Source organism: Martes martes (genome assembly GCF_963455335.1).
Source record: "Martes martes genome assembly, chromosome: 12".
In the NCBI taxonomy this organism is placed as follows: Eukaryota; Metazoa; Chordata; class Mammalia; order Carnivora; family Mustelidae; genus Martes; species Martes martes.
The window spans coordinates 73304749-73330567 of NC_137900.1; the positions used below are offsets into that span (position 1 = coordinate 73304749).

At 45.9% G+C, this 25819-nt stretch overlaps 1 protein-coding gene across 4 annotated transcripts in view; it reads left to right on the plus strand.

Moving 5' to 3' along the window:
- Positions 1–1607: 1607 nt before the first annotated feature.
- The window catches only part of PALM2AKAP2 (PALM2 and AKAP2 fusion), a gene marked incomplete at its 3' end in the record, with an annotated part of 333400 nt that continues 309188 nt past the window's right edge, over positions 1608–25819 (plus strand). For 3 of the 4 annotated variants that reach the window (XM_080819614.1, XM_080819615.1, XM_080819616.1), the window contains exon 1: positions 1899–2223. In XM_080819614.1, the coding sequence (XP_080675740.1) occupies positions 2179–2223 (45 nt within the window). In that variant the 5' untranslated portion in view covers positions 1899–2178. Of the gene's footprint in view, positions 1676–1898; positions 2224–25819 lie in introns of those variants that run through there. The other variant, XM_080819613.1, reaches the window with a different exon arrangement.

The window sequence follows — 25819 nt, forward strand, 5'->3', positions numbered from 1 at the left end:
GGTGAGGAGCATGAGCTCTGGAAGTCTGACCTGAGTTTAAGTCTCGGCGTTATGACTCTGGCTGGGGCTGTCAGCCTCACGGGTCTCACTTTTCTCATCTTGTTATTCTCTCCTATTGTTGGGTACACAGTCAGTCTGCCAAAGCCATGACAGCTTGGTTTATTTGTGAGCAAACACCCTGCAAAGAACTTGACCTGCAGGAGCTAGTGCTGGAAGTGAAGAGAAAATGAAGTGTTTGAAGAAAGTGATAGATCTTGGGGCGCCTGGGTGGCTCAGTCATTAAGCGTCTGCCTTCGGCTCGGGTCCTGATCCCAGGGTCCTGGGATGGAGCCCCGCATTGGGCTCCCTGCTCTGCAGGAAGCCTGCTTCTCCTCCTCCCACTCCCCCTGCTTGTGTTCCCTCTCTTGCTGTGTCTCTCTCTGTCAAATAAATAAATAAAATCTTAAAAAAAGAAAGAAAGCAAGGAAGGAAGGAAGAAAGAAAGTGATAGATCTTAGCCAGAAAATAGACTTTCTGGATAAATTGGAGTGGGAGGTTGACTGGAGCATTGGCTTGGATTTATGACACAAATAACTCCACCTACACCCCTTATGAAAAGGAAGAGAAAACAATCAATCAGTAAAGCTGTTTTGGTGATGTCTTCGGTGTTCGGGCAGAGTAGTAATTGCTCATCAAGTGACAGGTAAAACCTCTGTGAAAGTTGAAAAAGCAATTTAGTTGAATTGCAAGAATTTTCCCAGGAAAGAGGTGATTTAGGGAAATTCGAAGTGCATACCTTTTAAAAAGCCTTTCAAGTCCTGCATTTATAGAATCATCAAGGGTCTAAAGAGGTAGGATTGTTTTGTTTCATTTCTTTCAGTGTTTATTATTTCATTTTATGGACTGAAGTTTACTTGTGAGTGTCCTGAAGGTTAAGAGGTATTTTGTTTGTATTTAGCATTTATTTCCTTTTGGACTTGGTCTTATCCATCTCTCACATTCAACCCAGGGCTGGTCACAAAAGATGCACTTTAGTACGGTTTAAAGGAATAGTGAAGTGTTTTGGTGACCTGATTTTGCTTTTCCTTTCAGAGCCTGTGTAGAGAAGTAAAGACTCTGAGAGAGTTTCAGCCCCAAATGTCACAGGATAATGATAGAAACAGCTTGCCCTTTACAAAGCACCTTTATATATTTTATCTCATTAATCACTGGCGACATTCCATTTTTCGGATGAGGAAACTGAGGTTCAGAGTGGGTAGGCAAGTTGCCGGCATTTTCACTGCTGTTTTGTTAAGCCCCACCTAGCCCAGCGCCCGAGACTACAAACTCTGTTGTCGTTCTGAGCCACATTTGGCCTACAGAGAGGTAGGTGGCCAGTGTTGAGCTATATACCCTGGCCTCGGCCCACATGACCTCTGAGCACCCTGTCATCTAAGGCATGTGGGCGAGGCAGCCCTTCCCTACTGGAAATGTCCCCACGTGGAGCCCAAGCATCTGGCATAAGCTAGAAGGCGGCCAGAACACTCGGCGGCCACAGCCCGCACGTCACAGCACGTGCTTGGGGCCCGCTTTCTGCCAGAGGCCCCTCTGCTGGCTGGCACTGGCGCCACCTTGCCCTGCTCAGACTCCAGAGAGCGCGCGTCCACCCCGGAGCCAGCCCTGCGCCCCAGCCGCTCGCCCTGCGCCCGCGCCCCAGGTGCCCACCGCACGCGCGCTCCCCGTCGGCGCCTGGGGACCCCCCACTCCCCCGCGGCGACAGCCCGGCGTCTCCTGGCCGCCTAGAGCCACTGGGGCGGGGGCGGTGGCCGCAGGTCCCCCACACCCCAGGGGCGGAGCGAGGCGCCGAGACGTCAGGGCGGAGGACCAGCGCGGGGCGGGCGCGCCCTCCCGGCGGCTGCCCGTGGCCCACGTCCCCGACTGGCGCGGCCGGCCGCGGCCGGGAGCTGCAGTTAGCGGCGGCGCTGGGGCGCATCCAGGCGGCTGGGCGGGCGGGGGCCGGAGGCTGAGCCGGGGCGAGCCAGCAGTGCGCACCGCTCTACCAGCCACCCCCCCACCCCAAGCGGACCCCCGGCCGCCCCTCGGCTCTCTCCTGAGCTTCTAGCGCAGCCCCCCGGGGTGCCCATCCATTTCCTTGGGTTGACTACAACGTGTGTTTTGTTTTTCTTTCTTTTTTTCCCTCCCCGTGTGCCCTTCTCCAGGATGGCAGAGGCGGAGTTGCACAAGGAAAGGCTGCAAGCCATAGCAGTAAGTCCACTTTCATTTCATTTTCTTGCTCTATTGTCTGGGATGGAAGGGGACCCCGAGTGTTTGGAGGCCATCGACATTCCGACACAGTAGCCGCCGGGCATGTGTTTGGGGGATAAAAGTCTGTCAAGGCTCAGCTATGCTGCTTTTTCTTTTAGACGTCTGTGGATAGAAACCCCCAGGGCGCGCTTTGGGCTGGGGATTTGAATGTGGAAGCCTGGCTTAGAAATAAGATGCTTGCTACTGGGCTTTGGGGAAAGACCAGACGCAGGGGGGTGGGGGTGGGGCGATTCCTGGAATATCAAGTCACCCAGGGATCGGTCCTACTCTGCCTGCGTACACTGGAGAAGCAAGAAAACGGTGACCAGAACAGTGGCTGCCACCCTTCCTGAGGAAGCTGTTCGGTCTCCTAAGTGGGAAACCAGCACTCAGCCCCTAGGCCAGCCCCGCAGTAAAACCTCCTCCCTGAAACCGGGTGTTCATTTTCCCCGTTCTCTTTGATATTGACAAGGACATTGGCACAAGCCTCCATCCTGGAGGTGGTCTGGGAGCTACTTAGAGCATCTGGGTCCTGGGCATAGTATTCCAAGAGAGCATTCTTCTTCCCCGGGGTGGACGATCTGAAACCTATTTTCAGCATACGAAGGAGCAACCAGTTTTGGCAAAGTTTACATGCACTTTCGGAAAAGTGTACCCTTGTGCATGTCGAGTGAAAAAAGAGAACTTTCTGGGACTGTGTAGATTTGAGCAATCTTGCCCCAGTGTTGCCAACGATCCACAGATGTGGTATTTTTACTGGAGCCACCGCAGCTGGATTATATATCTCCTTTGCAGATGAGAGAATGATTACTGCTGCTGTATGAAATATTAACAATTAAAAGAGGTCTGTTCACATATTGGCCTAAAAGAATCTCCAGACGTTCTTCTACCTAAGTACCTTTTTTTTTTTTTTTTTTGGTCCAAGAGTTCTCTGGAAACACATATAAATCTGTCGGAGAAATCGTGTGTAATGTTTTGGAATCGAAGTATATTAAAGTGTTTTCAAAATCTTTGGGCAGATTCTTCATGGGGAAAATGCACACAGGCCCTTCTTTTTAAAAGAATCGTTTGATGTGGTTCCCAGGGCACTCGGACCGTCTTTACCAGCGTCTTCAAATTTTAAATGTCTTGGAGACTTCACCACTGAAGTGAGAGGGACATTTGTCGGCAGTGTTGAAATGCTAATGGTTTTTTTGTTTTTTTGTTTTTTTGGTCTATTGGGCAATCTTTGAACTTGGTCCTTGAGAACTCAGGAAGGCTGTTTTGTTGTTGTTTTTGTTGTTTTCTCGTTTCCCTTTCCCTCTGTGCATGTATATCTGGATGGTTAATGAAGTTGTTTTACGGTTTCTAAAGCTAGTGGCAAGGCAGTGTGGCCCGTGTGTCATGTCAAACTTGATAAGAATGGAGATATTCACTTACTCGTGCCATGTAGCTGCTGGGTGTTTTATGTAAACTGAATAATGGGCGGCTTTAACTGCCCCGAAGTGGCCGTTCCAGAGGAGGTTCAGTGGCTCCTAGCCTGTGTTAGGGTTTCCAACAGTTGTCACATTTTCTGCCTTTGCATGAGCAGCTTTCCTGGATGCCTGAGGAACAGCTGAGCCTTATGAAAGGACTTGCTCTCTGAACGGGGAGTCAGTAGCAGCTAACGCTGGGGCCACCCCTTTCCAAAGGGGCTTGGGTAATCCCGGGAGGGACCCAGTGGATTTTCAAGAAAGACTGCGCCAGTCTTTTTGGAATTCTCTTGAGTGTATGATAACGTTTAAAGACAAATACTTGTGCCTGTTCAGTTGCGGAATTGAGTTCGTCCTGGACCCGGGAAGGTGCTGATAATTCTCGAGAATGTATCAGCTTCAATTAACACACGTGTTATCATTGGTTTGGATGCCCTAACAGTGTGTGTGTGTGTGTGTGTGTGTGTAAGTGTGAGTGTGTGTGAGGGAGAGTGGGAGAGACTTAAGAAATGAGAGAGGTCAGTGGGTCTTGGCAACCGTATCAGTAAATAGTTCTATGCTATGCTTTGGCCTAGGGCACACTCTCCAAATTTGGCAAATGTTCCCTCTCTCTTCCGCCTTCCTAGAGTTCTCAGGGGGCCGACAGGAGGAAGGTCCCGAGGCTTCCTCTAGAGCCTAGCACTCCCGCAGTATGTCTGGAAATGAGAAAGAGGACGAGCACAAGTCTTTACCTCTTCACCTTCTCCTCCCTAAGCGGCGGAACAGAGAGACAAGGATTCTAGGCTGAGGGGTCCTGGGCAGTCTTTAGTCTGGACTGCTGTTCCTTCGTCTGTACAGTGAGCTCATGCATTCTACCTCGTGGGCTTCTCGCAAGGTTTAGCTCTGAGACACGTGAAGTACCTGGCATGTGGTTGTCATTAGGTGGTTTTTGAGGCAGAGCCCCTGAGCCCCTGAACCCCCGATTCCCGTCTACAGCATCGCTGTGTCCCGTGAGGCATCGAGACAGGACCACTGGAGCACAGAGCCTGACAGCTTTTTACATTTTCCCCTTTCATTCTGACAAAGGCCAGGGCTGTGTCCAGCATCAGTTCCTCCCACTGCTTCAGACACAGGTCTGTCCCCTGAGGATTCGTCTATCCACTCGTTCCCCAGGTCCTCACGGCATGCCTCCCCTGAGAAGGTACTATCAACACCACAACGTCAGTGTCCCCACGTTTCATCCTTCAGAGGAGAGACACTACCTTTTACATACTTACGTCCTGAGAGGACAGATGTGACCCATTTGCCCCATGGTCATCTGGGATTCCTCCCCCACCTCTGCCGGAATGAAATACTCAGAAACTGTGGTACCTTAAATGGAATCTTCCAGTTGAATCCAGAGCCTGATCAATGAGAAAAGATGTATCTCTCATCCTACCTCTTGCAAAAGAAGAGCAGGTCCATCTTTGACAACTTTCTCTACTCCCAGGCACTCCTTCCACCTGTGGGGACATTCCAAAGTGGTACTATCAGGGGGGTATAGCTCAGGGGTAGAGCATTTGACTGCAAAGTGGTAATATCAGGACATAGCAGAATGCTTCTGTAGCGGAATGAATGCGAATAATAATTCCGGGGAGTGATAATATAATTGCCATTTATTGAACATCATCTATTCAGCAAGGCACTGTGTGATCAGCTTTTTTTTTTTAACCTTAAGTTTCTAATAATCTAAAGGCGAAACACAAACAATTACCTTGCAGTGCCAGGAGTACTTATGCAAATGAGCACTCACGTGAGCAGGTAAACGTGTAGAACATTCCCCAGAGAGGAGGCGTTGGAGCAAGTCCTGAAGACTAGGTCAAAGCACATATAACATAATAACCTTCCTAATTAGCAGAAGGCATTTATTTATTTCTGGTTAGTTTATTATTTGTTTGGAACACTAAATATGAGAAAGGAAAAGCCAAAAGCATGAAGAAGTTCAGTCAGTAGCTAAAGGCACAAACTCAATAATAAGACTAAAGGGCATTTCAACACACATTTTGTCATTCAATACTGACAAACTGATGAGGCAGGAACTGCTGTATTATCTGCATTTTGCAGAGAAAGGGCCCAACATGAACAGAGAGTGTCAAAGCCAGGATTTGAACCCACACTTCAGAGCACTGGAGCCCCCGTATTGACTCCTGTCCTGAATTGCCACTCCCAAGATGGTGGCAGCTTCTGCTTTTCCTGGGGGCTCACTGTACAGGTGGTTCCAACAGCCCCAGTGGGAGCCAACAAGGGAGAAGCAGACAGACTGATTGAGTAGCACTGGGAAAGGCCAAGACAAACCAGGAGGCCCACATCCTTTTGAGAGTCTTCCAAGCTGGGTTTCAGTGCATGGAAATATCTGATGTACTTTCTAACTGAATGAGTAACACTCTCTTGGGAAAGAAGCTATGGAGTCTCATTGGAAATCAGCCTCGGGAGAGGATGTTACGTCTGCATCCTTGAGGAAGACAGTCTTCCCTGGGCATGTGGGAAGATAAGTACATGTTGCAGAGGTCAGCATGCGCAAAAACCCGCAGAGCCGTGTGGACAAGGTCTCGGCCTCTACCAGGGACCAGCATGAGCATGGTCACAAATATGGAAGGCCAACCCAACCGACACATGCTTTCTAGAGAATTTTGTCATTTGATGAGAACCTGCTCTGTGGAATAATGAAAATGATCTTTTGCATCTGTATGTTGATTTACAATGTACAGACGCCTGCGTAGGTTACCTTAATTCTGAGCTGTGTGGGGCATTATCTTCACTTTACAAGTGAGGATACAGAGATGTCCAAGCTCACCCAGAGAGATGTGGAAGAGTTGTATTAAGCCCAGTCTCTCCTGACTCCCAATCCCTTGTGTTAGTGACACATCTAGTTTGTAAGGGGTACCCTGATGAGCGTGGGAGCTAGAGTCCTGGGGGCAGGAGGAGAGGGATGAGCTTGTGGGTATGTGGGCCTGGAAGTGCCTCCGCGAAGTCTGCCCTTCTGGGGGGTCTCACTTTGGGCTCCCCGCCCCCGTCTTGAAACTCTCACACCGTTAGTGGGTCTGTGGCTCCCACCTGATCCCACTCTCTGTTCTGAGAAGGCCTGGATGTAGGTGGGCGGCTTAGGTTGGCTCAGTGTGCACTTGCAGAGAAACACTTTTGGCATTTCCTTGGATTCACATCTCAGTGCCTCTTCTTGCCTTGAGACAGTAAGGCCTTGAATACCACCCGGGTTACGGTGTGGGACCAGGGGCCGGGGTGCCAATCAGCCTGCATTTGATCCAGGCCGCTTAGGTTGCTCTGCATAGCCTGGGCAGAAGTCCTGGCTGCAATTTACACGTGATCCAGCCCAGTCCAACTTCCCAAGTCAGGGACCCCTCAGAGGATTTAGAGACCCAAACCCCAAACCCTTCAGTAAAAACAACCACAACAACAACAACAACAAACCAAACCAAAACAAAAACCCTGATTCTTGCAGGGACCATCTCCGTACAGGTCCCTTGTACATGTGCAAGGGTCATACACCCACCTCTCTGGCCCCTTATCTGGACCTCTGAGGATTTCAGGCTTTAGCCTCTTGGGACAAAGAGCCACTGCTCTGGCAAGAGCCCTGAGAAAGAATAGCAGTCATCATTAAAAAGTCATCATAAAAAAGCCAAGCAGCGGGGCTTGTGGGTTATGATTTGTCAGTATTTAAGGGAAACCAGGGCTCATTACTGGTGCTTCTGTATTTCTTCTGGGCTGCCCAGCATCTTTGGGACCCTTGCTGTTGGCCGTTTGAACTACCTGCATTTCATCACTGATCCCTTTTGGGAATGTTGTTCAACTCACTTGACAATAATCATTATGTGGTGTGACATCTGTCGTCAGGTGGTGTGACATTGATGGAGACAGCAAATGGGCTCTGATGCATGGAGACAGTGGTCCCCTGGGCTGGTAGCACCTCACACGGTCTGACAAGTTACGAGCAAGGCTTCTGGGGTCTGAAAGCCTTGGCTCGAGTCCTGGTTTTTCTCTTAGCATCTCTGTGACCTCATTGTCCCTCGTTTTCCTCATCAGTAAGATGGAGATAATGATAATACCTATCTCATGGAATTGTTGTGAAGGTTATTTGAGAAATTTCATGGGACATGCTCAGAGCAAGGACTCAGAAAACACTCCGCCAAAGCTCTTTAGTTACAGGTGAATCATTGAATGATAACTCATGGATCTTTAAATAGAAAATGGACACTAAGAATGGAAGATGAATTCTATTAACTTCAACATTTTTGTCAAACTGGGAAATTCAGATGAACACAGTAGGTATTGAGCATTTCCAGTGCAGAAGGAGACCACTAATAACAGTGGAAAGGATTGTTTATGGTGGATAGGAGTTGCAAATTTAAAGGCTCCAGGGGCCAACATGTAACATGGAGGCTGGGAGAGGGGGTGCAGCAGTGAGGACCTGGAGAGCAGACACTGCTCCTCGGTTAGGATCCAGTGAATTTATAACACGTGAGAATGCGAGTGAGTTCTATGTTGTTACGTCCACTCATCTAGAGAAGTAGGAAATCTGCTTTTTAAAAATGTGAAATCTCCCATTTAAGAAAGAACTAGTTTCAAAACTTTTAAAAAATTTGTGGACACAACAAAATTCCTTTGGGTCAACAGGTCAACCTTTTATGACCTCCAGATGTAGGTAGAGCTTTGAACTTTACGATGTGCTTTTCTTATGCATGGACTTATTTGGGTTTCGTAAGGATACTGTGAAGTAGTACGTCCAGCACCCCCTAGGTGTTTCATAATGTTACAAAATCAGGGTGTATTTTCACCAGGGTTTTGTGAGTTTGTTGTCCAAATGTTTGGATTGTTGGAAAAACAGTACGCATTTGCTGTATCTTTTGACATTAAGTGAGCTTTTGGTAATCAATAACATTTTTGTAACCCAGAATAGTCACATCTGGGTGGGCGATTGCTCTCTCAAAATTAACAGAAAAATTTTAGACAATCAGTATCTTGAGGTGGGAAATTCCTGTTCTAGAAGAATCTTTAGGAACAAGGTATACACATCTGAGCCCCTCACATAAATCACCCAGGGTGTTTATACGATATCAATTTATTACCAGCCTCACATAATAAACAACGTAGGGAGACCCAGCAGGGCTTAGGACTTCTAGTAATAGCGGCAACTGCCATTGGGCAGAGACAGTTTGCCAGGTAAGGTGTAGAACGGTGATTCTCAAACCTTAGTGTGTTAAGATCCCCTGAGAGCTTGCTAGGCACCCCCTGGCAGCGTGTTTGATTCTGTAGGCCTAGGGTGGGACCTGAGAACTTGCATTTTTAACAAGTTCCCAGGAGATGCTGTTCCCAGCTGCAGCTGCTGTTCTGGGGAACACAAGTGGAGCACACCTGGCAAAGGAACAGAAGATGAATGGTCAAGAAAGATGGCGGCCTGGACCTTGATCCGTGCCACATACCCATTGTGACATGCCCAAGAGTTTGTGTGCTGTGGATATCTTCAAGAGGCAAAGTAGAATAAAAGATCAATTTAGTCATGATCAGTGGGAGCCTGAACAAAACTCAGTTTGAAAATGACCCAGCATGTTCCTCTCATGTCAAGTGGCTGATCAAGAAGAGGTGTCTGTTTGGGTAGTTGCTTTAACTGATTTAAATAGAGTGAAATTTCTATCTGTTGGTCACTTGAAGACACCAGTTTGAAGGGTATACTTGCGATTGGCTGATTAAAACCATGGGCCACCAAATTCCCGGAGGGGGCACCTCAGTGAGACAAGAAGTCATGCAGTGCGGTCAATAGCCAACCTATAGTGGGAAGACACTGAGAGGTGCATGGTACCTATTACAGGGCTCTAGATGGTCCCATAGCAGATCAGGCCATGGAGCCTGGTGGCAGCCCCTCCACCGCCCCCCACGCCTGGTTCGTGATGCAGCTGCTTCTCACGTGGGCAACTCTAGTGGGCTGCCAGGACAAGCTGCAATTGAGACTCATTTACTCGATGATGGTTAATGATTCTCCTAAGCCAGTCTGCGCGCACACAGGCATAGCTTGTCACTGGGCTATCAAAGAGGAGTTTATTCTCGCAAAGCTGTCGTGGAGGCTTCCCTCATCCTTACTTGTAGCGTCTCTCTTCTGAACCAACCCTTCACGTGCAGAAGGAGTCAGCCTCACCCATATTCTTGTCTGTCCTGAAGCACAACTCCCAGAGGCCACCCCTGTGCAGGACAAGGCCCAAGAGACCATGGATAGGATTGTGGGTGATGGCCGCCCAGCACAGGATCCTTTGCGGAGGAATGTTCGCACACGAGTGCTGTGGGTTTGGGAGAATACTGCACAGCTGAGACCTATTTCTGACAGGAAATGCCAGCAGAAGCAGAGGTTTGTGTGGGGTGGTGTGCGTGGGAGCTACATGGCCCTGGGTTAATTCTTATGTCACTTTTTTTCCCTTCGTTTCTCGTTGGATTAAAATCTTTAAAAGGAGATTATTACGAGAGAGACAGATAAAGACAGCCTAGAGCCTATTTACATAATGCTTGAACATATATAAAAAAAAATGCTGTGGGGTTAGTCTTTGACCCTAGGATCAGCGGTTCTGTTGCATCACATGAGTTCAGTCAGAAGACGGGAACAGGGGACACAGTACCTTTCCCTTGCATAAGACGGAGTGGAAAGAAAATCCATATGCGTCCCCAAGACAAAAGCTCTAGTTATAGATGAGAAGTTTGTGGGCCAGACCTCAGGACACATCTTGCTGCCCATCATCCCCCACCCGGCAGCTGAGTTCATTACCCCGAGGGCTGCTAGGCTCTTGACAGTCTGTGCCCCATCAAATGTCTTCAGAGCATTTGTAAAAGCTGCCCTTACTTTTTTGCTGAATTATACTGGTCTACTTACTATTCTAGGTGGGTGGGATTCCCCCCCTACTTCTAAATTATAACCAGTCATCTGAGTATTCGCTTTATTTTTAAATTCAGAGCTGAAACTTAAAACTTTGAGGGTTATAAAAAAATGTTATTCTTAAGAGAAAAACATATGCTTGAGAAGTTAACCCCTTTAGTGGTAAGCGAGGGATCTTTCTTTGCGTCTGAGCAAAAATGGCGACAACTTTGAGGCCAGTGACTAGCACACAGGGCTCTAGGATCTGGGCAGCTCTGAGAGTATGCCTGGGCTGTCTGTGACTTGAGAGAGAGGCTGGGATCTAGGAGAGGTGCCTCCTGGCTGAGAGGTGTAGAGCCTTCTCTATGGGGCTTCTGGTCGGTCTCAAACACTGAGTTTCTATGGCCTGACTTGTCAACATGGGCTGGTAATACCTGCCGCCTCTAATGGGGTGGGAAGTGGTGCAGAAGTTTCCTTGTTCCAGTGGGACTGAAAGGCAGCTAAGATCTGAAATGCTACGATCTGAAAAGAGTAGAGCGGTTCCTCAAGAAATTAAAAATAGACCTGCCATGTGGTCCAGCAATCCAACTCTTGGGTGTAGCTCTGGAGGATATAGACTCTCTACTTTGAGGAGGTATCTGCACGTCTTTATTCACTGCAGCATTATTTATTATAGCCAAGACATGGAAAAACCCGAGTGTCCATTGTCCGAAGACTGGATAAAGAAAATGTGGTATATATTATAATGGCATATTATTCAGCCTTAAAAAAGGAGGAAGTTCTGCCATGTGTGACTACACAGATGGGCCATAAAGGCATTATGTTACGTGAAGTAAACCAGATGCAGAGAAACAAATACTGTGTGATCTCACTTATACGTGAGATGTAAAAAAAAAAAAAAAAAAAGTGAAACTTATAGTAATACACAGTGTAATGGGTTTTACCAGGGCCTGGGAGGTGGGGCAAAGGGAGGATATTAATCAAGCCTACAACTTTAATTAGAAGATGAGTAAGTTCAGAAGACCTAATAGATAACATGATGACTAAGGTTAATAATAATGTGTTATATACTGGAAACTTGCTAAGAGAGTAGGTCTCCTGTGTTATCATCACACACAGACAGACAGAGACACACACACGCACACAAATCGCAACTATTTGAGGTGATGGATATATTACGTTGATTGTGATGATAATTTTGCAGTATATGTGTATCTCAAAACATCATGTACACTGTAGATATATACAATTCTTACTTGTCAATCATACTTCACTAAAGCTGGGGGAAAAAAAGATCCGTTTTTTAAAAATCTGAGAAGCTTAAAGCTAATGTGAGTGACCCTAACCCCCGAGGGCCCCATTTTTCTTTACCAGGTGCTGTGCAGCCTGCCTTGTTCATGAATAGTAAAGTCAGAACGTCTGTGTTCAACACACAGTGCTGTTCATTAAAAAAAACTCGCAACTGAAGCTAAAGAATATTTAACAATTGGTGGGATAAGTCTGGTGGGGATGAGTCAAAAAAGCCAGGGCAGAGCCTGGAGGCTAGGATGTACGCTTTACTGCCACCAACTACTGGAAGTAAGACTCCAGTAGCCTGATCACCCTCATCCTTATTCACCCTGGAGTGAGAATGGTAGATACCTGGGCAGTACTGGATCTGAGAGGGGAGAAGGAAGAGGAAGTACTCATTCTGAGAGCACAGAGAAGAGGAGGTGACGGGGAAAGTAATTTCTTTTTTTTTTTTTTTTAATTTATTTATTTGACGGACAGAGATCACAAGTAGGCAGAGAGGCAGACAGAGAGAGAGGGGGAAGCAGGCTCCCCGCCGAGCAGAGAGCCCAATGTGGGGCTCGATCCCAGGACCCTGGGATCATGACCTGAGCCGAAGGCAGAGGCTTTAACCCACTGAGCCACCCAGGTGCCCCCGGGGAAAGTAATTTCAATTGCTCAGCGGCCCCCTCCCCTCCACCTTCCACCATCATCTGTGTCTGGACATGTCAGCTGCTACGGCCTCTGGATGATTCCAGCTGTCTGCCTACCCTAAACCTGGGTCCACAGAGAAAAGCTGGAAGTGGACTGGCTTAGCAGTGGAGGGGCAGGCGTGGAACACCTCCTCTGTAGGGAGACAGGGAACCCCAGGGCTCTAAAAGCAAGTAAAATATGGCAACTTCATCCTGTTGCATTTTTTAGGGGGAGGGAAAAGGAGTCTCCCAGTTTCTGAGAGCTTTTCATGGACCAGACACCCGGCCGAATGCCTGGTGTTAAAAACCCAGATGTGTACGGATGCCAGGTTGACAAGATGGCTGAGTTCTTGGGGTTGTGGTGACCCAGACAGGGCGGGCTCCTCAGGGATAGGCAGCACTCAACCCTAGCTGATTGGTACTTTGTGGGAACACACACCCAGGATCTTCTGCTTTTTCAAGAGAACCTGGAGATCCAGCTTTTGAAGGAAGTCTGTTGATGTTTAAATGTTCACAACGATTTAAACACTGTGTGGGCCAAACCTAACATAATGAGATTTTAACACAGTGTGGGCTGGATCCATTTCCCATCCCAGTCCCCCCTTGCCAGCCCCCATCCTGGGCCACCAGCTTGCCACTTCTGCTTTTCACAGCATATTTTATTTAATTGTCAGGAGTATGAGAAGGTGCTGGGGTGGTAGTGTTACAGTGGGAAGCTAAGTGAGATGTAGATAGGTTTAGGCATGTTGGGCAGATTTGTGGGTGGGCCTGTCAGAAACCCTTTGCGGGCCTTTGGGGATGGGGACCTTGTAGGAGAACCATAGTCTTGGGTGAGAGTCAGGACAGCTACTTAAATCAGTTCCTTATGCAGCTTGCTCGAGGAACTGATGAATTCTCCGTAGGACATAACAACTGAAAGCCCTCTTTAAAAGACAGTTAACAGAGCACATGCGACCGTTTTGATGTATACATTTTTGAGGGGGGAGCAGCAGAGGGAGAGGAGAGAGGGAATCTTAAGCAGGCTCCACGCCCTGCGCAGAGCCTGATCTCATGACCCTGAGATCTAGACCTGAGCAGAAACCAAGAGTCAGAAGCTTAACTGACTGAGCCACCCAGGTGACCCTACTTCTCAGAATTTTAACACATGTGTAGATTTGTGTAACCACCAACACAGTCGGTGGTGTTCAGTTCTGTCAGCCTCCAGTACTCCCCCAAGAAGCACTTGTTTTAAATTTCTTCAGACACTGGCATGTAAGTCGTTCTACTTGCCCTTCCCTTTGTACCCTGACTTTAACCAGAAGAGGAAACTGGGGTTCCCAGTCTCTGGTGGGTAACTCTTTCCTAATAAGCACTGCTCCTAGACCTTTAACAAATTCTAATTTCCCCCCAGTAATTACCTTCTGCTCTAGGCTGGCCCCTTTTTTTCCCTATCCCCTATCAGGGTCATCACATTTAGCAAATAAAAATATAGGGTGCCCAGTTATTGCCTGGGGCACACTTTTATACTAAAAGATTACTTGTTGACCTGAAATTCAGGTTTAACTGGACATCCTGTATTTTATGTGATGAGCCCATCCCCTTCAAGTACACATCGCATCCGCCACCGATTTCAGAACCCGCTTCTCCTGGGGTTGTGTTTCACTCTTCCATTGTGAGTGTGAAAATACCCCTTGGTTTTAAATAGTAACATGTTTTTGTAGGGAGAGAGGGCACATATTGGAAGGATGAGAGTGCCTCATCAATACATTAACGTGTTTCCAAGAAATCCGCCTGACCCGTCTTTTCTGGAGACTAAGAAATGGCCTAATATGTGTTGGAAGGAGAACAACTGAATTTCAGAAGTTGTGCATTTCCCAGCCCCTCCTCCCCCTCCCTCAGCCCAACCTCTGAATAATATCCGACTGCAGAGTCTAAACAAGGAGATCGCTCACACTGAATGAGTTTAAAAATACCACTGGAATGCGAGCCTTCAGCAAGCCATAGATCTTATACTGTATTGAGTAAGATGGGGCCCGGTGGTGTGTTGCAAATGAGTCTCTCAGTGGCCCCAAATAGATGATTCCCAGCCTGGGCATTTGGGTTGAGAGTGCTGTGATAGTTGATTTATTTGTCTCGGTTTTGTTTGTTTGTTTGTTTTTTCATTTATCAATTTTAACTAGTGTGAGTTCAGAATCCCAGTGAGACAAGAAGGAAAAATAATTTTTTTTAAAGATTTTATTTATTTATATGACAGAGAGATCACAAGTAGGCAGGGAGGCAGGCAGAGAGAGAGGAGGAAGCAGGCTCCCCACTGAGCAGAGAGCCCGACGTGAGGCTCGATCCCAGGACCCTGGGATCATGACCTGAGCCGAAGGCAGAGGCTTTAACCCACTGAAGCACCCAGGCGGCCCGGAAAATCAGTTTTATATAGCAGCTACAGAATTAAGAATAAATAGAAATTCCAATTTTCTCTCTAGGCCAAGGGTCAGCAAACAATAGCCCACAGGCCAAATCGGGCCTGTAGCCTGTGTGGATAAGGCCTGTGAGCTGTATGTGGCTCTTACAGTTATAAAAGAAAGGGAAACGGTCTTTTAAGGACTATTTCATGACACATGAAAATTATGTCAAGTTCAGATTTCAACGTACACAAACAAAGTTTTATTAGAACATGGCCATCCCCATTCATTTATGTGTTGTCTAGGGCTAACTTCGTGCTAGGACAGCACAGTTGAGTAGTTCCAACAGAGACCGTGTGGCCTGCAAAGCCTGAAATACTTATTTTACGACCACTACTAGAAACATTTCTGTGTCCTGCTCCAGATGGCGTATCTTCTATGGTTGTGTCTGCCATTAAGGCTCTAGGTGTCTTTTACCTTAAAGGAGTAACTGTTGTCTTGTTGCTGGCAGTCCAGAACAACAGAGCGTCTCAGACAGGCTTGTACTGTTTCCTGAGCTACCATGATGACAGGCTTATACTCCCTGAAGAGCTCACGTGCGAGTTTTGCGACTGCAGAATTTTCTTGTTACATCCTTGCTATCCAAGCCACCAACTGCATGTTGTTCCTTTTGAAAGCCAGAAAACCTGATCTCTTAGAAGTAATGGTTTGGCCCCTCTAAAAATAAATCATTACATTTAAAACCATTTTTTTCCCCTAGTGACAGGGACTGAGAGGGTAGAGGAAAACCACTGGTGATTCTCTAGGTCATTTTTCTTTCTCCTCAGGAATTGCCAGAACCCTCCTTCTGCTCTCTCTGACGATTTTGAGGGTGAAGTGTTAGACCAAGAATCAGAGAACACACCTACTACTTTCCCTGATTCCAAGCTAGTGAACAGTGGCTTCTGTCCAGCTGCCCTGTCATTTGTTAGCACATCATGGAGGGTTCGTTACCTTCTGGAAGCCAGAGGGTTACAGCCTTCAGTGCACATGAAGTGACCGTCAGCTCAAGCTGATGGTGGCCTATGGTGGCAGAGTCCATGCTGGCCTCTCTGAATCAACAAGTGTTTCCTTTCTGCTCTCTCGGCTTTCTTGTTCAGAAGGGCCAGCTGTCCCCATGAAAGCTCCTGGGTGCACCCCAGCCCTGCACTCTCCTGTGTCCTGTGACAGCCGGTGGGGGCATGCATCCTGCATGCCGGATGCTCCGGATCACCTGGCTCTGGTGACCAGGGGGGCTTACGTTCCTAGTTTCACAGAACTCTAACAATTAGACAGTTCTTAACAGGCCAACATCCCCAGGGCACTACGCAGACAGCAGATTGAAACACACCCCCAGTCTTGTGAAAAGTGCTCATTTACTTGTCTGGAGCTTCAGCTTTAGGGGCAGGCCACGGGTTTGCCACACATAGAGAAGCTACAGAAGGACTCTCAGAGAGCGTAGTCTAGGGGACACCATCTTTGTGCTCTCCCTTGGCCTCACTGCGGCTCACTGGTACTTCTCAGAAAGGAGCTTATACACTCGTCTGAAGCCTTGATTTTTGCAACTGTCACCCACGGGACACCTCCAGATCACCTGGTCTGGAGGCCAGCAGGGTTTACAGTTGAGGTTCCATGGGGATGTATATATTTGCATGTTTTATTTTTTTCTATTTGTATTTTTAAAGATTTTTTTTTTTTAATTTGGGTATTAGCAAGAGAAAGGGATAGAGGGAAGAGGAGAAACCAACTCTCCACTGAGCAGGGAGCTGGATGCAACGCAGGGCTCGATCCCAGGACCCCAGGATCATGACCTGAGCCTAAGGCAGATGCATAACCCACTGAGCCACCCATGCACCCCTATTTGCATACTTTAAAAGCTGCTGCCTGAGGGTCTGGTTTCCAATCAGCCTGAAACCAGGTGCTGATTGAGATCCCTTCCTTTGGAACACTGACAGGTCTTGATAGACCATTAACAACCAGGACCTATCAGGAATAAATCAGGCCCCTTAGACAGTCATAGTTCAACAATTTATTACAAGGATCATACATCAAGTGGGACTTATTCCAGGGAAACTAGGATGGTTCAACATCCATAAATCAATTAACATGATATACCACATTAATAAAATGGAGGATAAAAATTATAAGATCATCTCACTAGATGTTAAAAAAGCATGTGACAAAATTCAATATCCATTTATGATAAAAATTCTCAACAAAGTGGGTGTAGAGGGAATGTAGCTTAACCTGATAAAAGGCCATATATGACAAGCCCACAGCTAATGTCATACTCAACAATGAAAAGCTGAAAACTTTCCTCTAAAGTCAGGAGCAAGACAGGGATGCCCACTCTTGCCATTTTTATTCAACATAGTATTAGAAGTTTTACCCAGAGCAGAAAAAGAAATAAAAGACACCCAGATTGGAAAGGAAGAAGTAAAACTGTCATTATTTGTGGATGACATGGTTTTATATATAGAAAACCTAAAGACTTCACTAAAAAACAGTTAGAACTAATGAAAGAATTCAGTAATGTTACAGGGTACAAAATCAATGTAGAAAAATCTGTTGGATTTCTATACACCAGCAATGAACTATCAGAAAGAGAAATTTAGAAACAATACCATTTGCAATTGCATCAAAAAGAATAAAATACTTGGAAAAATATTTAACAAAAGAAATGGAAGACCTTTATGCTGAAAATTATAAGACATTGATAAAAGAAATTGAAGAAGACACAAATAAATAGAAAGAAATTTCATGTCAATGGATTGAAAAAATTAATATTGTTAAAACGTTCTTATTACCCAAAGCAATCTATTGATCTGGTGCAATCCCTATCAAAATCCCAATGGCATTTTTTTTTTTACAGAACTAGAACAAATAATCCTAAAATTTGTATAGAACCACTGAAGATGCAGAATAGCCAAAGAAATCTTAAGAAAGAGGTACAAGGCTGAAGGCATCATATACCTTCATTTCAAATTATATTACAAAGCCGTTGTACTCAAAACAGTATGGTGTTGGCATAAGAACAGAGGTGTAGAAACACAATAGATATGTGGAACACAATAGAGAGCCAAGAAATAAATCCATGCATATATGGTCAATTATGACAAAGGAGGCAAAAATATACAATGGGGAAAGGACAGTCTCCTTTTTTTCTTGAAGAATAAAATTGATAGGTTATATTTACTGTAATATACAGACACCCTCCCCTCAACAATGAGCAAATACACATTATTTTCAAAAATATGTGGAGCGTAGCCACAAAAATTGAACATGTATCATATAGTAAGGAAACCTCAACTGATTTTAATCCATTGGTATTATCAAGACCAGTGAAAATGATAGAATTTAATTATTTTTTTAAAGTAAGACTATTTCCTTATTTTTACTTTAAGTAATACATGAGAGATTCTGGGAAACAAACTGAGGGTTAGAGAAGGGAGGGGGTTGGGGGATAGGGTAGCCAGGTGATGGGCATTAAGGAGGGCACATGTGATGAGCATTGGGTGTTACGTGAACTAATGAATCGGTGAACACTACATCAAAAACTAATGATGTACTGTAAGCTGGCTAACTGAACATAATTTAAAAAGGGTAATACATGAATATAGCCTCACTTTAAGACATGAAGTCATTCAAACAACAGAAAAACAACCTCACCACTTTTTCCCCTCTAGACAATGCTATTTTTTAAAAAATTATTATTATTTTTAACTTAAATTTTAGGTAGTTAACATACAGTGCAATATTGGTTTCTGGAGTGGAATTCAGTGATTCATCACTTACATATGGTGCCCAGCACTCATCATAATGAGTGCCCTCCATAATGCCCATCACCCTTCTAGCCCATCCCCTACCACCTCCCTATAGCAACCCTCAGTTTGTTCTCTATTGTTATGAGTCCCTGATAGCTCATTTCCCTCTCTCCCTTTTTTTTCTGTCCATTCCCCATCACCCTCTGTTGTGTTTCTTAAATTCCACATATGAGTGAGATCATAAGGTAATTGTCTTTCTCTGACTGACTTGTTTCACTTAGCATAATACCCTCTAGTTCCATCCACGTTGTTGGAAATGGCAAGATTTCATCCCTTTTGATGGCTGCATAATATTCCATTATATGTATACATACCACATCTTCTTTATCCACTCATTTGGGAATAGACATCATTTTGGGCTTTCTCTATAGTTTGGCTATTGTATGATAGTGCTGCTATAAATATCGGGGGACATGTAACCCTTCAAATTTGTATTTTTGTATCCTTTAGGTAAATACCTAGTAGTGCAATTGCTGGATCATTCTATTTTCAGCTTTTCTGAGGAACTTCCATACTGTTTCCCAGAGTGGCTACACCAGAGTGGATTCCCACCAGTATTGTAAGAGGGTTCCAACCCTTTCTCCACATCCTCTCCAACACCTGTTGTTTCTTGTGGTGTTAATTTTAGCCATCCTGACAGGTGTGAGATGATAATTTCATTGTGGTTTTGATTTGTATTTCCCTGATGATGAGTGATGTTGAACATCTTTTCATGTGTCTGCCATCTGGTTGACTTTTTCTGAAATAGAGGACAGCCTCCTTAATACATGATGTTGGGAGAACTGGACAGCTAGTTGCAAAAGAATGAAAATGGATCACTATCTTACACCATACACAAAAATTACCTCAAAATAAGACCTGAAACCACAAAAGTTATAGAAGAAAACACAAGCAGTAAGCTCCTTGATATTGGTCTTGGTGATGATTTTTTAGATTTGATTCCAAAAGGAAAGGGAACAAAAGTAAAATCAACTTTTTTTTTGTTGAGTTAGACTACATCAAACTAAAAGCCTTTTGCACAGCAAAGAAACCAGCAACATGAAAAGACAACCTACTAACTGAGAGAAAATATCAGCAAATCATATATCCAATAAAGGGTTACTACCCAAAATATATAAAGAATTCATACAGCAACAGCAAAAAACCCACAGACAATCTGATTAAAAATGGGCAGAATATCTCAATAGACACAGAGAAGACATACAGATGGCTAATAGGCACATGCAATGAAACTAACATCAACATCACTAATCATCGGTAAATGCTAATCAAAACCACAATGGTATATCACCCCGTACCCGTTAGAATGACTGTTACCAAAAAGCAAGAAATAACAAATGTGGGTTAAGATGTGGAGAAAAGGGAACTTTCAGGCACTGTTGGTAGGAATGTGAATTTGTGCAGGCACGGTGGAAAACAGTATAGAGGTTCCTCAAAAAAATTAAAAATAGAACCCCACCATATAATCCAGCTAGCCTACTTCTGGGTTTTTATCTGAAACACTCGTTCAAAAAGACACGTGCACCTCCATGATCATTGCAGCACTATTTACAATAGCCAAGATATGGAAACCACCTAATAAAAGATAAAATGATCCGTACACAGTGGAATACTGCTCAGCCATAAAAAGAATGAGATCTTGCCATTTGTGACATGGGTGGACCTTGAGGCTATAATGCTAAGTCAAATAAGACAGAGCAAGACAAACACCATAAAATGTTACTTGTATGTAGAATCTGAAAAACAAAACAAATGAACAAACGGAATGTAACCTAGAATGGTGGTTGCTGGGGGTAGGTGGTTGGGGACTGGGTGAAAGGGGTGAGGGGGGCCAAGAGATACAAACTTCAGTTGTGAAGTAAGTCATGAGGATGTAATGAGCAGCATGATAATTACAGTCAGTGATACTGTGGTGGATATTTGAATGTTGCCAAGAGAGTAAATCTTAAAAGTTCTCATCATAAGAAAAAAAAATTTTTTTTGTAACTTTGTGTGGTGATGGATGGTAACTAGACTTATTGTGGTGGTCATTTCACAGTGTCCAGAATTATCGGATCATTACATTGTGCCCCTGAAATGAATATAAACTTGTATGTCAGTGACAACTCAATTAAAGACAAAGAGCCAGGCACAACTTTGAGTCTTGTCTGCCTGGAAATTTCCAAAGGGTCTTTGGTGCCTTAGTAAATATTTTCAGATTGCCCAAGGTTCTGTGAGATAGCAGAGCCATAATTGTGAAATCAGGTTTAAAAACAACAGTTAGTGTTGTGCTTGGGCTGCTCGTGTGACCATGTTGCAGAGAGCCACAGTGCGGGTACTCAGGGGTGCTCCCCCTGCAGATGGATGGATTTAGGGCTTGTGGCGATACAGACTCCTGACCCTGAAACTCTCTCTCCGGGCAACCTCTGGAGAAGCTGCTCAGAGAGTAGGACGTCAGACATAAACAGTGTAGCGTTTCTTAACTGTGGCACTATTGACCTGACACTTTGGACCCGATAATTCTTGGCAGTATGGGGGTGTCCCATGTCTTGTAAGATGTTTAGCAGGATCCCTGGTCTCTATCTGGTAGATGCCAGTAGCACACCCCCTCCCCCCTGCCGCCCCCCAGTTCCTCATCATGACAATCAAAAATGTCTCCAGACATTGCCTGGGAGACAATATAAACTCTCTGAGAGCCACTGATCCATACGGTTAGCCATACATAGCACTATCTTGGGATGACCTCCAAGGCCGCACTGGAGTTTTGGGGAACGAACGCCACGATAGAGTTGTCTTTCACGTGCAAGAGCTGAGGGATACGTGGCTAAGGAGCCTTGTTACTTTACGTCTGTGCAGAGGTTCATTAATCAGGCCTTTTTTTTTTTTTAAGATTTTATTTATTTATTTGAAAGAGAGAGAATGAGAGAGATAGCATGAGATGGGGGAAAGTCAGAGGGAGAAGCAGACTCCCCTCTGTGCAGGGAGCCCAATGCAGGACTCCATCCCAGGACTCCAGGATCACGACCCAAGCCGAAGGCAGTCGCTTAACCAACTGAGCCCTCCAGGCGCCCGTAATCAGGCCTTAATCTGGGGTTGGAACTGCTCCCGGAGCACCATTCATGCATGGTTCCTGCGCCATGTGTATTTGTTAGGGCAGGTGCCAAAAAGGTGTCTTAAGAGGCGTCTTGTCTAAGTCCTGCAGAATGGAGGTGCTGAAGTTGATCTGATGAGATATACGTGGCGGGAAGCAGAACAGGGGCAAAGTGTATAACTGCCTGTTTCTCTGCCCCGCATGATCATAAACTTCTGGAGGACAAGAGCTGTGCTCTTGTCATTATCTGTGTGCTGCCTCCCATGGTACGTTGTGCATTGGGTCAAAACCTGCTTAGTGACTGGAAGCTGGGCTCCCAACTGCTTTTATATCTTGTGCTCCTTTGCGGTCTTGTGGACCTAGTTCAGAATAAAGCCGAAATGTACAAAATAAAAGACACAGGGTTAAAAAGATAACCTCTTGTACTGAAATACAGTGGGAAAACTATTTAGAAAACTATAGTAGGACACAGATGTGCTACTTTATTATTCTATTACAGCAAATCCAATGGAAGTTCTAATATGTAGTCCAATCTCAAATTATTGAGGGGCATAGGTGATATTTTGAGTTAAACATCTGTAATGTGAGATGAGTGTAACTGTGAGTTCTACTCAAGACAAAGTCATGGGTACTAATGACTTTCCTGAGGCTTGTGCTTACGTTCAAAACTAAGGATGGTGCTAAATTTCAGCTAGAGGTTAGTGAGAATAACCTTTAGCTGGAAGCCCTGGTTTCTGACTTGTCCCTAGAGTCCCTGAATTCTTTCCTAATCAAGCCCCTGCTTTGAAGGCTTCCTCCATTCTCTTGCCTGGCACTTCCCTGGCCACCTTCCTAGATGCTCTTCCCTTGCAAATTTCTTCAGGTTCCATCTTCCACACTCCTTTCCACCTAAACTCTCCTATCTGGGTCATTCTTTGGTTCCTAACTTCCTCACTGAGCTTAGCCAGGGAAGGGAAAATTTCAGCCCAGCTCATGGGTCCCCTGAGCTTGAGGAGAGAGAAAAGTGGGCACATCATAGATGCCCAATGAATGCTTGTTGACTAGAAAAGGTTGCTTTGCCAGCTTCACCCTTTTTATTTGGTGCTGCTGTTGGGTGTCGAGTTAGTGCTTGGACTGTGTTTGAGGTCATTCCACTCTTGATGCCTCCCCTCTGGGTGGAGAGCATCCAGTATTTCCAGTTAGAGCATCAACCTTCAGTCCGGTTTGCCCGGTTCCTGGAGGTCTACAGAGTGAGGCTGTGAAATTGTGTCCCCTCAGGAAGAGAGAGGGCTGCACACCCATTGTGACTTCAGGAGCAGAGTGAGTGGTGGGAGCAGTAGGACCTTTGACCAGCCATGAGCCCCCTATGTGTCCCTGCCATGAGCGGCTCTGCAGAGGTCTCCCAATCCCCATGGTACACCTCGCTCTGGACCAGCAGGGTGGGGGATGTACGCAAACCAAGCAGCCTAGGGATGGGTGACGGCTTCATGAGAATTCCATAAGAAAGACCAAAAACGAAAACGGGCCATCTCTAATTTAGTTCCCTGTGATATCAAAGTCACAAGTTTCCAAAATGTGCTGTGTGAGATTAGCACCAATGGTTTTCACCCAATGAATACATCTACCCAACTTGGATCTTATGGCTTCCCTGGTTCTTGCCCCCCCCACCCCTACTACAGATCCTACGAAGGATCTGTAGTAGATTCCTAGGGCTGTCCTAACAGAGTGCCACAAACTGGGCAGAAAAGTACTGACTCACAGTTCTGGAGGCTGGAGGTCTGAGATGACGGTGTCAGCAGGGTTGGTTTCTTCTGAGGGCTATGCGGGAAGGTCTTCTCTAGGCCTCTCTCCCTGACTTACAGGTAAGCAGCTTCTCTGTCTCTTCACATTGTCCTCTAGGTGCATCTGGCTCTATGTCCAAATTTTCTCTTTTTATAAGAAAACCCCTCATATTGGGGCCCCAACCTAATGACATAATTTTAACCTGATAAGCTCTGTAAAGATACTATCTCCAAATAAGGTCACATTCTCTGATAGTGAGGATTAGGTATTGAGGATACCTTTGGGGGGGCACATTTAACCCCATGTAGGGGTCTCTGCATGTTGTCAGACGGTACCTGCATCTCACAGTGATGGTTGTTTGTATCCTACTCTGCTTCTGACTGTAGTGCTAGAAATCATGTCCAAGGGAAATGGCCCAGGAACCCACAGGTAGAGGTTCCCATTTGCCATTAATGCCTCAGATCTCTGCCCTTTTTTTCACATCATGACTTCCTTTTAGCACCCACAACCCTCTGTCTCCAGTCAAAGCCTTGTATCTGGAAAGGCCCAGAATGGCATTTCACACTAAGGTGTGATGAAGAAAGCTTAAACATTCCCTCCCTCTGAAAGCCAGCTAAAAGCAAGGCAGAGCTGTAAAGGATGTCATAGGAGTTCAGGATGTCAACTCAGCCACCATTAGTGCTATCTGTGTTTTGTTTGGGACCCAAGGTTGTCCCCTAACGCACCGTCAGTCACGAGCCAGACATTTCTGGTGGGTTCAGGGCTATTTAGAGTTCACAGAATTCTCTCATTTCCATTATCTTGTTGGGGCCTCAATGATCAGCACAAGTATTATTTTCTGGATTTTACTGCAGAGAAAATAGCTCAGCTAAGCAATCCATCCACATTCATATATGACAATATCAACCACACCTCTAAGCCAGCTCTCTCTCCATTACCTCCAACACACCTGCCCTATCACCTTCCATTTCTCCTCTGGGTTCCCACAGTGTGGTCCAGGCAGCCTGAATCTCAGTCCCACTGACTTCCTTGCTGTGCTCCGGGAGCCCATCCTGGCCCTTCCTGCTGTCCTCAGGAGAACAAAAAGTAGCCTACCCCTGGGCAGGGTGGCCAAGGCAAGAGTATTCTTTGTCTCCAGTTTAGGCCAAAGGAGTGCACAGGCAAAGACACAGAGCTTGCAAGGGTGAAAGCAGCCCCGGGAAACCACATGGAGTTGGGCGTCATGGAGCATCCCAAGAAATGAGGCTCAAACGGCCCGAGGTGCTGGGTCCCGGTGTGCTCCGTGCAGGGGGCCAGGACTTGCCCCGTGGGTGGTGGGAGTCCCTGAAGGCCTGTGGTTTCTCAGCGAATGCCCTGGTGGCAGAGTGGAGGCAAGAGGAGGCAGACAGCATCTGTCAGTCCCTCATCACCCCTCCAGAGCCCCGTCACTGCCAGAGCTGGTACATTCCTGAAGGGTTCTGAGGTGCTCTCCGCTCCTTCCATGCAGAGGTCACCTTTTGCTTTTATTATCGCTTAAATCATCCTCTTTATCCTGAAATCCAGAAGCAGCAGCTTAACCGACTTCAGCTGAAACCCTTAGAACCAATGGAAACCAATTTGGAGCCTGAATGTTGGAGGTTATTTCTGGACGCTGTGACATCCTGTTCAACTTTCAGAGGAGCCTGGGAATAAAGGGGTGACTCAGTCTGTGAGCTTATTTTTAGGGAAAACTGAGAATTCAGTGTGGAGCCACTCAGAGTCCCCATTGCCTGCCCGTGCAGAGTGTGCTATTGGGGAAGAGATTTCTGGGCAGAAAGGCTGTATTTATCGTCAACTGCATGTTACCCGGCATGTCCTACACACCAGCGCAAAGTTTGTTGATTTGAGAAGAGGGTGGAAATCCACTATAAACAAACCTTTAACTCAGAGAAGCGTGTTTCAGGGCACTTGCATTTGAGAGCCCAAGAACTAATGTCATAAGAGTTCCTGTTTATTGGGGTTTCCGTAGGTCCTACACATGATGGTAAGTGCTTTGCGGAAGCATAACAGGTATGGTATTGTCATCACTGTTTTAATAGTGGGGAAATGTAAACTTAAGGAAGTTAAACACTAGCCTAGGGCCAGGTAGCTGAGTCCAGATTGGACCCGAGATCTGGCTCCAAAGTTCATGCAAATGACCACTCCAGTTTTGGCGAATAAGTAGCCCACGTGTTGCCACTGGGGATCACTGATTGCTCATGGAATTACTTC